General features: G+C 36.9%; 1 protein-coding gene and 1 pseudogene across 1 annotated transcript; one reads left to right on the forward strand and one right to left on the reverse strand.

Annotated features, from left to right (window-relative positions):
• Window positions 1-997: 997 nt before the first annotated feature.
• LOC130837520 (olfactory receptor 6K3-like) lies at window positions 998-1,951 on the reverse strand. The gene has a single exon (XM_057710538.1). The coding sequence runs from the start codon at window positions 1,940-1,942 to the stop codon at window positions 998-1,000; it is 945 nt and encodes a 314-aa protein (XP_057566521.1). The 5' UTR covers window positions 1,943-1,951.
• Window positions 1,952-5,366: 3,415 nt separating this feature from the next.
• LOC130838588 (E3 ubiquitin-protein ligase pellino homolog 1-like) lies at window positions 5,367-6,341 on the forward strand (annotated as a pseudogene).
• Window positions 6,342-14,988: the final 8,647 nt, after the last annotated feature.

Here is a 14,988-nt window from a genome sequence, read left to right on the forward strand (position 1 = left end):
ATTATGTTTTAACACTCTCCTGCCTTGATTCTAAATAAAATAGTAAGTTTCCATGGGTAAGAATCTAACCTTCCTAGTTGTTTGTTATAGTAGTTAATACAGTACCAAATGCAGTCCATATTCATGACAGCATCATATGCAGATCACATCAGTACATGCATTTTTTTTTCTTTTTTAAATTGAGGTATAGTTGATTTACAATATTGCATTAGTTTCAGATGTACGACAAAGTGATTCAAATATATATATTTATATATATACTCTTTTCTATTTACAATAGCCAAGACATGGAAGCAATCTAAATGTCCATCAAGAGATGAATACATAAATAAGATGTGATATATATTTATACAATGGAATGTTAGCCATAAAAAAGATGAAATAATGCTATTTGCAGCAACATGGTTGGACCTAGAGATTATCATACCAAGTGAAGTAAGTCATCTAGTACATGTATTTTTAAATGTTAGCAAAGCTGACTGGAAAAGAAACAAAGATGGGGGGCAAAGTCCACGGCCTGGGTGCCAGGAAATCTTGCTTCTTCTTAATGTCCAGTAACTTATTGAAAGGGCTTAGAGAAATCACCTTAGCAACATAGAAAGTTAGTAAGAGTTAGTACTCTCACTGAACTATATGGGCTTTGTAAGGAAACTTAGAGTATTGTAAAGACAGCTTAGAAGCCAAAAGAAGGCATTGAGTAGTTAAGGTAATACTTATGTGTATTATTAATATTTATACAATTAATTATTTGAAGTAACAGAGTAAGTTAAAATCAAATATGCAAGACTATAGATATAGAAAAAAATTACACTGACCCTAGAAAGTCAGAAGTAGAATTGTTGTCATCTCTGTAAATCCTTGGAGGACTTTCTTTAGCAGTCTATTCACCAGCTCATGGGGAAGAAAGTCGGGCTAACTGTATAATTATTTGAAATTCTAATCTCCTTGTGCTCAATATTTTGTGAAGTTCCATTTGTATAGAGGACTGCAGCCTAAATTACTTATCAGATATATTAAACACCTTTTGGGAGCAAAGGAGCTTCTTAATAGCATCTTTCATATCCTTATTTCTCAGGCTATATATAATGGGATTGAAAAAGGGAGCAAGCACAGAGAATGTTAGAGCAATGGTGGTGTCCCAGAATGGAGTATAAATAGCAGAGAATCTAAGATATATGAGGGCCACACTGCCAAAAAACAGCAGGAAGACAGCGATGTGCACAGCACAGGTGGAAAAGGCCTTTTTACGACCCTCAACTGAAGGGATGCCCTGGATAACAATGATAATTCTGATGTAAGAAAGAGAAATAATCAGACCTGTCATTAGAATAGCGAGAGCATGAATCACATCTTGCACCAAGATCACAGAGGCATCCGTGCAGGCTAAATTTAATAAAGGAGTGAAATCACAGAAGATCTGATGGATTTGGTTGGGACCACAGAAAGGTAGGGTAGAAATCCACACAATCTCGGGTAGAAGGATGAGGAAACCAAAGATACAAGAGCCTGCAGAGAGCTGAGCACATAGCTGGGGCATCAAGATGGTCGGGTAGCGGAGTGGGTTGCAGATGGCAACATACCTGTCAATGGCCATGACAGTCAGCAAGTTTCCTTCAGTGTTTCCTAGTGAATGGAAGAAGTACATCTGCAAGAGGCAGCCAATGAAAGAGATGGTCTTCTGATTGCTGATCAGATTGGAGAGCATCTTAGGAATGGTGGCTGTGGTGTACCACATCTCAAGAAATGAGAAGATACTGATGAAATTATACATGGGATTGTGAAGACGGGCATCCAGCCTTACAGCAAAGAAGATCATTAGGTTCCCAATGACAAAGGTATAGATGAAAAGCAAAGGAAAAAAGTACAGGAGGCCACCATCCTGGGGTTGGGGGAACCCAGTGAAGATGAACTCAGTCACTGCCGATAGGTTTCCACTCCCCATACCCCCAGAAGAACTACCTGTGAATGAGGAAAAGGGTACACCCAATTAACAGAGAAGAAACACGATGCAGTGTAAATGTAAATGGTATTTTGGTTACCTGGTATTTTTGTGTTTTGAAATTTCCCAGATTCAAAATAACTGATAACTTGTCTATATCGCTAATGTTTTTATTCGCGAGACAATATAGCATGATGATTAGTAGCATAGGTTCAAATCAAACATTCTTAACCTGAATTTTCATTCTGCCACTTATTAATTGGGTAAATAAGCAAGTTATGTAATCTCTCTGAGCCTCAGAGTTTTCTTCTGTAGTTGAAAAATATAACTACAGAATTATGAGTATTAAAGGAATTAATGTATCAAAGTCCCTCATATTAATATTGATCAATATCTGTTATCATTTCCTACCTTGAACAGTTTTCTTAAAGAATAATATTAACAATTTATTAGTTGTTAATTCTCATTAACAATTTATTAACTGTCATTTAGATCTTGTTCACTCTTCACTTGCTGTGTGACTGCTTTCTCTACTACTATACAGAAGCTATTCTGTCTTGTGTATCAGTGACATGGTAACTGCAAAACAATGAAAAAGTTTCAGTCACCACATTACAACTACACTTTGGCATCAGAAGCTACTGGTTACTACTACTTGAATGTTGTCTCCCTCGGCTCTCATGAAACCATCCTCTCCAGGTTTGCCTTCTTCCTCAATGGAAGCTTCCTCTCAGGTGTTTTGTTATAACACTGTTTCTTATTTTATATGCTATAAACTCATCTTCTTGACCCATTCTATAAGTGGCTCTGTGGTCCAACTTCCTGCTTTGGCCCCTAAAGTCATGTCCTTCCTTATTGTTGATGAACACAAACTCTCCATAGTTTTCAGTTTTTTCAAATCTCCATCTCCAGCCCAGATGTGTTCCCTGAACTTTAGACCTGCATATCCAAAATTCCCCATCTGCCACTCGCTTATGCTGCTCTATGGCAGTTTTCAGAATACACCTTGATTTCTCCTGGGTCATTGCTTATGTGAATGTTAACCCTCTTCTTAGAAGCCCTTCTTACTCACTTTTCTTTACTTGAATAACTCCTACGTTTTCCTCAAGTTTCAGCTCAGCCATTGCCTCCTATCAGAAGCTCTACAGCTGTTGCTGTGGTCTTATCTCCTTCCCTACATTCACACACACACACACACACACACACACACACACACACACACACACACAGGTTTATTCTTATCTATGTGTCCTACAGAGGGCTTTTACCATAATCCTTACTAAGTCTTATTGTAACTTATTTGTTTAACTTCAGTAGATTGTGAACTTCTATTAGAGCAGGATCTACCTTTTGTCTTTCACAACCCCTGACACGTATTAAGCACTTGAAAGTAGCTATTTTTTTTTAATGAATAGGTTTGGATCAGACTTACAAACATAATTAAAGCTAGAAAAATTCAGAAATAATACTAGTAGGAAGGAAACATATAAGCACATATCTTAGACAACTGAAAAGTCTGAATAACTAGATGCTATTTCTGATTGTAAGTATGTAGAGCCCAGAACTTCAAAGATAGAAATTTCTCATAAACCCTAGTCCAATGCCAAAATTCAATGCTGTCCAAATCTTCACAATTTGAATCTTTAGATTTTGTCTCATCCCAAACATACGAAATGAATACTTTCTTCCCCGACCACAGTGACCCTCAACTCACACCTGCCAGATACAGTAAGGGTCTTCCTTTTCCCTGGGTCTATGAATTCTTCAGTGTTCCTTCAACTTCTCTGAAAGGGTTGTTATAACCATCTTAAGAAAAATACAAAAGTGAAAATGAGTCCCACTGAGGCTTCACCCCTTGGTAATAAATAGAAAGCAATCTTTTTTCCCATGGGGCCAGTTATCAGAGTGCATCTGTACTTTTTTCTCATTAGCTTTCCAGATTAAAGGGGAATCAGTGCTCCAAGGAAGACTTACAGGTTCTGGGACCATGGTTAGCCCTTTGCTGGCCATCATTTTGATTAACCAGCCAATCTCCATTTAGGTATGGGATTGTAAGTGTACCGTATAAAGAAGAGCCTTGATTGGACCCCATTCTTTCAAAAACACAAGAAATAGGACAGTGTTGAAGGAGGTTTACTGGTATGTTAATTATTGTGAATAAATGAATTAATAGAAAATAGAACAATTTCTGTGAAAATGTGATTTGCAACTGTGCCATGCTAAAGGAGATGGTAGAATGCCAAGTTTTTTCTCCGACAGCATGCATAGTGTTTTCCTTCAAATTGTTTCTATTGATTCTGCTGAACTCTGTATAGTTCCCATTTTTCACCACAAAATATGTTAAAGATTTGTATGTGCTTCTTTTTTCTTTAATTGTTTATTTATTGGCTGCATTGGGTCTTCGTTGCCACGTGTGGGCTCTCTCTAGTTGCTGTGAGTGGGGGCTACTCTTCATTGCAGTGCACGGGCTTCTCAGTGCAGTGGCTTCTCTTGTTGTGGAGTAAGGACTCTAGGTATGTGGGCTTCAGTAATTGTGGCACACAGGCTCCAGAGTGCAGACTCAGTAGTTGTGGTGCATGGGCTTAGTTGATCCGAGGCATGTGGGATCCTCCCAGACCAGGGGTCGAACCCGTGTGCCCTGCATTGGCAGGTGAATTCTTAACCTCTGTGCCACCAGGGAAGTCCTGTATGTGCTTCTTGTATACCACTTCCTTCCACTTATTCTTTCTTAAATCCCTATAATTTCTTCTCACCTTCCTGCCATGAAGAAATAGCTCCAAAATCTTTATGAATTTATGAACAAAAATAAAAAATATCAGTTTGCTGTCAAAAATTGAATCTTCTGTGTGGCGGAAGACTTATTCCTTAAGACTGTATTTGTTCCAATGTAACAAAACATATCTTCCCATTTAAAAGCAAACTCAGTGGACTATGTTCATGGTAGGATGAATAACTATAAAAAATAATTTCAAATTTCATACATCAGAGCAAATGTTTGAAAATAACCATGAAAATTTGGGAAATGAAGGCTACTTAGAGAAATATTTAACTGCTAGATTCAAACTTATCATAAACCTACAATTATCTCATCAACATTGAACAGAGATTTGAAAAAGACTGCCAATATCATGCTTATCCTGACCAAAAAAAAAAAAAAATCATCCATCCAAAGCACCAGCAAAATATGGAGAATTCATTGTCTTAGGGTATAATGAGTGTCTCCCAAATGGTGATAAAGGAAGGAGAAAAAGTATATTTGCTTTGTTTTAAAGATCTAAGGCAAATGTGGTAAAGCTCAGCACTGTAGTTACCACTTGTTCTCCTTATGTTGCAAAGGCAATAAGCAACAAAGACCTGCATAACATAGCATATACTTTATCTAGGGTCCAGACAGCAGTGATTGAATATGCTCATGACAGCAGCACTGATGTTTCAGATTGGTCAGTTGACTGAAAGGCCCATTAATTTTGTAATAACTGATATAGTTCCAGAAGTCAAAGTAATTCTAATATACAGTCAGTGCAAAGCACTATGTCAAGATTTGCCTATAGAATCATATGTGAATGGAATTTCCCCTTTACATCACAGATTTATGCTGCAAGAGTTGACATCAAAAAAACATCTTTCTGGGAAAGAAGGCTTGCAAATGGAAGACATCAGATGAACAGACGAGTGACTTGACCACTAATGGCTTTCTTGTTATGCATCCACACAGTGGGTTCACATAAGACTCCCAGACTGAAATACGGAGAGAAGTATCAGTATGTTGAAATGTATTCAGCTTTGTATACAATCAGATTAGCTCAGCAGAGAGGAAAAGCGTGGAAATTGAAATCAATGTTATGTCTTCTTAATTGAACTCTGCAGTGTAATGTTGTTGTGGCATATTGCAGAAGGCCTTTTCCACACCCTTATAGTGGAAAATTCAGAAATTTTAAGACAGAAAATCAATGCAGTGTAAGTAACCTCAGAACCCTATAGAATTCAACACACTAGCATTTCCTGGTATGAAGAGGAAAGGTATGAAAACAACCATGGGTGTTTCTAAACTGGAGCCGTGTGCATTGTTATCATAATGGGAGAAACAAAAGAAGATGAGGGAAAATCATGAACGTCCGATGTGTAAGTCTGTTGGTCCCTACATCCTTCTGTGGCTTGGATGTGAAGCTGGATTTTATGTGGATACTGGTCCCCAACTCATGCATGTAGCACATGTGGTTATGGGAGTTCAGAAAAGACAACCTCCTACTGGCCCCAGATCCCACTTCCTCGTGGTTCTCATGTTTGTCATGCAGCCTGGCCCTTTTGTGCACATGAGTTTGTTGGTGAACAAGGCTACATTGTAATTATTCCCCCAGGACCTTTAACAGTTTTCCTCCAGGACTACTTTATAAGTATATAAGCTAAATCAGCTAGGTTTCCAATCTGTTGTCCATGTCATATTTTCTCTGCTCTACTTATTTGCATTAAGGTGAATAATTTTTAAAATTTATAATAAATAGTAACAATGTCTAAGCAAAAATATGAGAAATAGGAATAAATTTCTGAAAGTACCAGACTTCTGAATTCTGAGTTTTGAAAATACATTTTGAAGAGAAAATGAGAAAGTTAAATTGATGCCTTAATTTTAGTATTTTTTAATCGTACATCCTTAGTGTTGAAAAGTTGTTTTGTGTAACTGAAGGTATTATTGGTTCAAACTAAGTTAGTTTACAGTGTGTTGTAAACATTGTAAAATACAACAACATGTATATTAACTTTTTTTCCTATTTATCTTTATTATGGAAGATACCTTAGAATTTTCTTGACAAAGTAGCATAACAATGGTGCCACAAGCTTGACATATTCACAAATGGTGGTTTAGTGAGCATAGTTCAAGGATTTACAGTTTTAGGAAGGACAAAAGAGCCTCTCTCCTCAGTTCCATCTAACAATGGTATTTGGTAAATTAGAATACATTGTAAAGCCAAATGTATATTAACTACCATTGTATACAACATGTTTGTTTTTAACCATTGAAAATAATCAGGAAATATTTTTTTCCATGATGTTTCTGATGAATGTACTACTATAACAGAAATTTAAGGCTAGGACACATTCTATATGCTCCTTTGAATATGAAATTTGGTCTAGATTATCTAATTTTCTCCCATGATAACTAATCTGTTTTTAGGACCAGCAACATTTGGCAAGTTTATTTTTCAGACATTATCTGTGGTTCATCTGTTCACTGTTTTTAGAAACAAAATCATTTCTGTAAAAAAAGTATAAATTAACAAGAAAAGAGAGTGATAATTTGCTTTTAGAAAAAGAAATGCTTCATTAATTAGTCTGTATTTGTCCTCATCAAGGTGTTAGGAAATCTAGATATAAAGGGTCGAATGACAACAGTACCCCTTTTTGTTAACCTAGCAGACTAGCTTTAACTGTGGGCTTGAATCCTGAAGAGAGCTGTCACAGTGTAACTGAAGTAAATGGTTGACAAATGGGCATCAATGACAGTAGTGTGGAAGGACATACTTGTTCGGTCTGTTTATTCTCTAATTCCAATGAGTTCATTGCTTTCAGAGCAAAAAAATGTTTCTTCTCCCTGCTACTTTATTTTTTTAATGCACCACAATAAAAGTAGAAACAGTTGCATTATATCAAATCCTTTGTGACACTTGTAGAAATCAATACACTTTTAGATTAGACAGAATTACATTTAAATGTTTTGATTTGTTTCCTTTTAGTTTGAATAGTTGTATAATACTTAGTTGATAATAACAAATTTTTGGATGGGGTAGCATAGCTTTATGTATTACATGTACTCCCTGGTGTCTCACTGGATTCTTCTACACCTATGGTCAATTTTCCTTTCCAACATTTGCTGCTGCAAACAGGAATTAATGTATCAGCTTTGAATTCTGGTTGCCAGTGGAGCAAGAAGAAAGATATCCTAGGAAGGTTACCATTCAGCTGTGAAATGCAATCCTTGGTCAAGTAGAGATTTTGTTGACATAGTTTTTTGTTTGCCTATCTGTTTTGTCCTATTTATTTATGATCAATCTGATTCATGTTCAAAATCATTGGATACAGTAGCAAAGGCCATCTAGGATTGAAATTTGTAATTCTATCAAAAGGCCTCCTCTCCACTCTCAGATGCATTTACCAACAGCTCTTAATTTTAATGGTTTCCTTGTTTGGACTCCAAATTCTAGGTCTTTTCACAGATATGGGTGTAGCCAAAGTCTATTATGGGCAATCACAAATATGTACTTTTCCCTCTATTGGTTGCAGAATCCTAAATTCAGACTTGAAACTAGGAGGTCCCAATTTTACTTAGCATGCTATCCACCAAAGGAAGACTACGAAACAAGTATCTAAGCCAGCACTTTGATGAACAGAAACATTCCAGATATCCATTAATTAACCCTACCCCAACCTATATCTATCAAAATCCAAGTTATTCTGTTTGGAATTTCTAACAATTTTATCAAAAAGACTACTTCAAGATATTTCCCAAATAGATCCTTTTCATTCTTCTATTGAATTCTTTTGAATTTTATTTCATATACACTATGACTTTAATAAATTATTTAAATTTTGTCTATTGAAGTCACCATTCCTTGTTTCTCAGGACTTACACAGTTTTGTTTTGCTTTTAGAGGAATTAATGTGATATATGCTGAGAAGTGTTTTGTATTTTGTGTGCCTTTCTGGGCTTAGTGTCTCTAAAGAAACTAGTAGGAACTTGGCTTTGGTCATTTTATTGGACTTATGTGGAATGCATCCCTCTCAACAGATGCATCAGGAATACATCAAAATATGCAATAATTCCCACAGAGAACCAGCTGAACACCAGCAGAAGACCTCGGACACCAGAAAGGACTGCAAAGATCCCAACATAACTGGGTAGTACAGAGGGAAAAAAAAACAAAAAGGAGAAAGAGGAGGAGAAGAAAGGAAAGGGACAGGTCCCACACCCTGGGGAGGGGGGGATCTGAAACAGAGGGGAGATTGCCGATTTTGGGGAAACATCCCTTATCTGATGGAGAAACACCTCCAATGGGAAACTTCCTTGGGTCAGAAGGCAGGTATCTGGGACTGTTCAAAGAGGGTGAAGTGGCTGATCTCTGGCAGATGGGAAAGAGAGAAACATGAGGAGGATCCGCACAAGGGTCAGCATGTCTGGACTGAGACATTGGTTCACAGATGAACAGGGGATCTGGGAGCTGGAACGTGGGAACTGGAGACCTGGTTCAGGGTGAGAAACATTGTTGGCAGTGGGGAGACGGACTGAGAGGACAGGAGGGAAGAAATCCACAGCGGAGAGTGCCTGCCACGGAAAGCTGGGTGGCCATGGTGGCAACTGGATACTGCAGACTCACAACTGGGGGGAGGAGCTGCAGGTGTAGCCTCTCTCTTGGTGCCTGTGATGGACAAGGGAAGGACACCTCTGGGCCTGGCTATCCAGGTGGGGCAGGCCTAGAGTGCCTGCAGCTGAGATCCAAAAGTCCACAGAGTGGCCCAGAAGACATTCTCTGGAGACATTCTGTTTACACCTGAGCCTCCAGTGTCTCTCTGCAACAGGCATTGCCATGGCCGACTGAAACACTGCGACCCAGGCAGGGAGCCACTGCTCACTCACTCCCAGGGGAAGGAGCCACTATTGTACCCTCTCTCTCCCCACACACCAGCGCTTACAGATGAACAATAAAGGAAGCTCTGCTAGTCAAAGAGTAATACAAAAAGCCCAAGGTGGGTAGAAGGACACTTACAGCTGAGACCCCAAGGAAACAGAAATATTAGTATTAATTCTATTGATCTGGTCCATTCTGGGGTCAGTTCTAGCTTTTGTTTTGTTTTATTTTGTTAATTAATTACGATCTTAGTCCTAAGAGATCTACACGTTTTATATTTTTTATCCTATTTTTATTTTTAGACTTTTTATATATTTCTATTTCTAGCTAAGATTTTTGTAGTGCTGACTGTATCTCTCTTGCTTTCTTTTCATCTCAATCTTTTATACATTTCTATTTTTTTCTTTTTCTTTTCATATTTCCAGTCACACTATGCTCTTCTGTTGCCCTGTCTTCTATCCTTTTTCAGTTTCTTTTATCTTAATAAACTTACAATCAATATTATCATTCACCTCTTTTTCCTTGCTTTATTCTCCAGACGACACACTGCTTTGGTGTTTATTATTAGCTTTTGTCTTTACCTTAGTTCTGATTACAATTGTCTGATTTTGTTTTGGGAATCTTCAGTCTGTCTGATTGTACTCTCACTCTTTATTGTATTTGATCCTAGCTTTCAAAATTTCTCTGGATATGTGTTTGTGTGTGTGTGTCTATGGGTTTTTTTAATTAATTATGATCTTAGTCCTAAGGGATCTATATGTATTATAACATATTTTTTTTATTCTTTTATTCTATTTTTTCCTTCTATTTTTATTTTTAGACTTACATATTTCTATTTCTAGCTAAGATTTTATAGTGCTAACTTTATCCCTCCTACCTTCTTTCCTTCTCTATCTTTATATATTTCTATTTTTCTCTCTTTTCTTTTTCTTTTCATATTTCCAGTCACACTATGCTCTTCTGTTGCCCTGTCTTCTATCCTTTTTTAGTTTCTTTTATCATAATATACTTATAAGAAATATTATTGATCTGCTCTGTTTCCTTGCTTTATTCTCACGATGACACACTGCTTTGGTTTTTATGATTAGGTTTTCTCTTTATCTCAGTTCAAAGTATAATTGCCTGATTTCATTCTGAGAATCTTCAGTCTTTCTGGTGGTACTCTTGCTCTTTATTATATTTGATCCTAGCTCTCAAAATCTCCTTGGATTTGTGTTTGTGAGTGGTGTTTTCTTTCTTTCCTTTTTTTTTTTTTTTTTTGTTGTTTCTTTTGAGGTTTTTTTCTTTGTTTTTGGTTTTGAATTTCTGTTGGTTTTCACTTTGATTGTCTGATTACATACTGAGGTTCTTCTGTCAGGTCTTTCTAGTGCCTTATGTTCTATAGGATTCAGTATTTTTGTGTCTTATACAAGTATGTGTTTCCTTGATTTAGTATTTGTTTGACTGAACACTCTGCCATTAGTCTGGGGCTTGGACAGCCCTCTTTAATGGTTGCTTGTTTCTTTATTGCTGAAACAATCAACCTCTGAAGTCTGGACTGCTCCATCAAAAGTCAAGTAGGAGGCTCTTGGGAAGGAGCACTGAATCCAGGGTGCTAGACTACTAGGGAGTCCTCTGACACAGGGAAGATTAACTGCAGAGAACTCTCACGGAGCCCTGTATCAGAGTCTAACAGCTGGCTTCATCCAACTGTCTGCAACAGTCAGTGCTGGACACATCACACCAAAATACAAACAAGACAGGTACACAAACCCGCCCAGCAGCACACAGACTACCTAAAGCCATATTAACCTCATATATACCCTAAAACACACCACCTGACACAACCCTGCTCATCAGAGAGAAAAGAGAGCCACACACCAGAAAGCAGACACCAGATCCCACCACCAGGAAGCCTACTGAAGACACTGGACAAACACCACCACAGGGGTCAGAGAGCAGAAACAAGAGGAGATACTACTAGGCAACATAGGGAAAGGATACAGCAAATCCTATAAATTAGACAAAATGAGAAAGCAAAGAAACACCATGCAGGCAAAGGAGCAGGAAAAAAACCCACAAATCCAAATAAATGAAGAGGAAATAGGAAAATTGCCTGAAAAAGAATTCAGAGCAATGATAGTAAAGATGATCCAAAATCTCAACAACAAGAGAGAGAAAATACAAGAAACAGTTAATAAGGACTCAGAAGAACTAAAGAGCAAACAAACAATAATGGACAACAAAATAACTGAAATTAAAAATACTTTAGATGGTATAAATAGCAGAATAACTAAGGCAGAGGAATGAATAAGTGAGTTGGAAGATAGAATGGGGGAAATAACTGCCACAGAGCAGGAAAGAGAAAAAAGAACAAAAAGAATGGAAGACAGTCTCAGAGACCTTGGTGGCAACTTTAAGCATACCAACATTCGAATCACAGGGATTCCAGAAGATGAAGAAAAAAAGAAAGGGTCTGAGAAAATATTTGAAGAGGTTATACTGGAAAACTTCCCCAACATGGGAAAGGAAATAATTAACCAAGTCCAAGAAGCACAGAGAGTCCCATATAGAATAAGGAGAAATACACCAAGGCACATATTAATCAAACTAATGACAATTAAACACAAAGAAAAAATATTAAAAGCAGCAAGAGAAAAGCAACAAATAACATATAAGGGAAAATCCATAAGGATAACAGCTGATCTTTCTACAGAAACTCTGCAGGCTAAAAGGGAATGGCAGGATATACTGAAAGTCTTGAAAGAGAAAAACCTACAGCCAAGAATACTCTGTCCAGCAAGAATCTCATTCAGATTTGAGGGAGAAATGAAAAGCTTTACAGACAAGCAAAACTTAGGAGAATTTACCACCACCAAACCAGCCTTACAACAAGTGCTAAAGGAACTTCTCTAAGGAGGAAACACAAGAAAAGGAAAAGACCTACAAATACAAACCCAAAACAATTAAGAAAATGGTAATTGGAACACACATGTCAATAATCACTTTAAATGTAAATGGATTAAATGCTCCAACCAAAAGACACAGACTAGCTGAATGGATACAAAAACAAAACCCTTCTATATGTTGCCTACAAGAAACCCACTTCAGACCAAGGGATACATATAGACTGAAAGGAAAGGGATGGAAAAAGATATTCCATGCAAATGGAAGTCAAAAGAAAGCTGGAGTAGCAATACTCATATGAAACAAAATAGACTTTAAAGTAAAAATTATTACAAGAGACAAGGAAGGACACTACATAATGATCAAGGGATCCATCCAAGAAGAACATATCACAATGGTAAATATCGATACCCCCAACATAGGAGCACCTCAATACATAAGGTAAATGCTAACAGCCATAAAAGGGGAAATCGAAAGTAACACAATAATAGTAGGAGACTAACACTCCACTTACACCAAAGGACAGATCATCCAAACAGAAAATAAATAAAGACACACAAGCTTTAAATGACACATTAGACCATCTCGACTTAATTGATATTTATAGGACATTCCATCCAAAAACGACAGAATACACTTTCTTCTCAAGTGCATAGGGAACATTCTCCAGGATACAGCACATCTTGCTTCACAAATCAAGCCTTGGTAAATTAAGGAAAATTGATATCATATCAAGCATCTTCTTTGACCACAACGCCATAAGACTAGATATCAATTACCTGAAAAAAACTGTAAAAATTACAAACACATGGAGGCTAAACAATTCACTCTTAAACAACCAAGAAATCACTAAAGAAATCAAAAGGGAAATCAAAAAATATCTAGAAACAAATGACACCAGAAACACAACAATCCAAAACCTATGAGATGCAGCAAAAGCAGTTCAAAGAGGGAAGTTTATAGCAATAAAATCCTACCTCAAGAGACAAGAAAAATATTGAATAAACAACCTAACCTTACACCTAAGACAATTAGAGAAAGAAGAATGAAAAACCCAAAAGTCAGCAGAAGGAAAGAAATCATAAAGATCAGGTCAGAAATAAATGAAAAAGAAATGAAGGAAACAATAGCAAAGATCAATGAAACTAAAAGCTGGTTCTTTGAGAAGATTAACAAAATTGATAAACCATTAGCCAGACTCATCAGGAAAAAAACGGAGAAGACACAAATCAATAGAATTAGAAATGAAAAAGGAAAAGTAACAACTGACACCGCAAAAATACAAAAGATCATGAGAGACTACTGCAAACAACTATATGCCAATAAATTGGGAACCTGGAAGAAATGGATAAATTCTTAGAAAAGTACAATCTTCCAAGACTGAACCAGGAAGAAATGGAAACTATGAACAGACCAAACACAAGTATGGAAATTGAGACTGTGGTTAAAAATCTCCCAACAAACAAAAGCCCAGGGCCAGATGGGTTCACAGGTGAATTCTATCAAACACTTAGAGAAGAGTTAACACCTGTCCTTCTCAAACTCTTCCAAAATAGAGCAGAAGGAGGAATACACCCAAATTCATTCTATGAGGTCACCATCACCCTGATACCAAAACCAGGCAAAGATGTTACAAAAAAAGAAAATTACAGGCCAATATCACTGGTGAATATAGATGCAAAAATCCTCAACAAAACACTAGCTAACAGAATCCAACAGCACATTAAAAAGATCACACACCATGATCAAGTGGAGTTTACACCTGGGATGCAAGGATTCTTCAATATATGCAAATCAATCAATGTGATACATCATATCAACAGATTGAAGGACAAAAACCATATGATCATCTCAATAGACATGGGAAAAGCTTTTGACAAAGTCAACATCCATTTATGACAAAAACTCTCCAGAAAATGGGCATAGAAGGAAATTACCTCAACATAATAAAAGCCATCTATGACAAACCAAAAGCCAACATCGTTCTCAATGGGGAAAAACTGGAAGAATTCCCTCTAAGAACAGGAACAAGACAAGGGTGTCCACTCTCACCATTATTATTCAACATAATTTCAGCAGTTTTAGCCATAGCAATCAGAGAAGAAAATGAAATAAAAGGAATCCAAATTGGAAAAGAAGAAGTAAAATTGTCACTCTTTGCAGATGACATGATATTATACGTAGAAAATCCTAAAGACTCTATCAGAAAACTGCTAGCACTAATCAATGAATTTAGTAAAGTAGCACGATACAAAATTAATGTGCAGAAATCTTTTCCATTCCTATACACTAACAATGAAAAAGCAGTAAGAGAAATTAAGGAAACTCTCCCATTTACCATTGCAACAAAAAGGATAGAATACCTAGGAATAAACCTGCCTAAGGAGGCATAAGATCTGCATGCAGAAAACTATAAGACATTGATGAAAGAAATCAAAGACAATACAAACAGATGGAGAGACGTACCATGTTCTTGGATTGGAAGAATCAACAGTGTGAAAATGACTGGTACCCAAAGCAATTTACAGGTTCAACACAATC

The sequence above is a fragment of the Hippopotamus amphibius genome, chromosome 1 (assembly GCF_030028045.1).
Source record: "Hippopotamus amphibius kiboko isolate mHipAmp2 chromosome 1, mHipAmp2.hap2, whole genome shotgun sequence".
In the NCBI taxonomy this organism is placed as follows: domain Eukaryota; kingdom Metazoa; phylum Chordata; class Mammalia; order Artiodactyla; family Hippopotamidae; genus Hippopotamus; species Hippopotamus amphibius.

What these genes read in the sequence shown, in the direction of transcription:
- LOC130837520 (XM_057710538.1), bottom strand. Translation starts at nt 1,942, where the DNA reads ATGGGGAGTGGAAACCTATCGGCAGTGACTGAGTTCATCTTCACTGGG.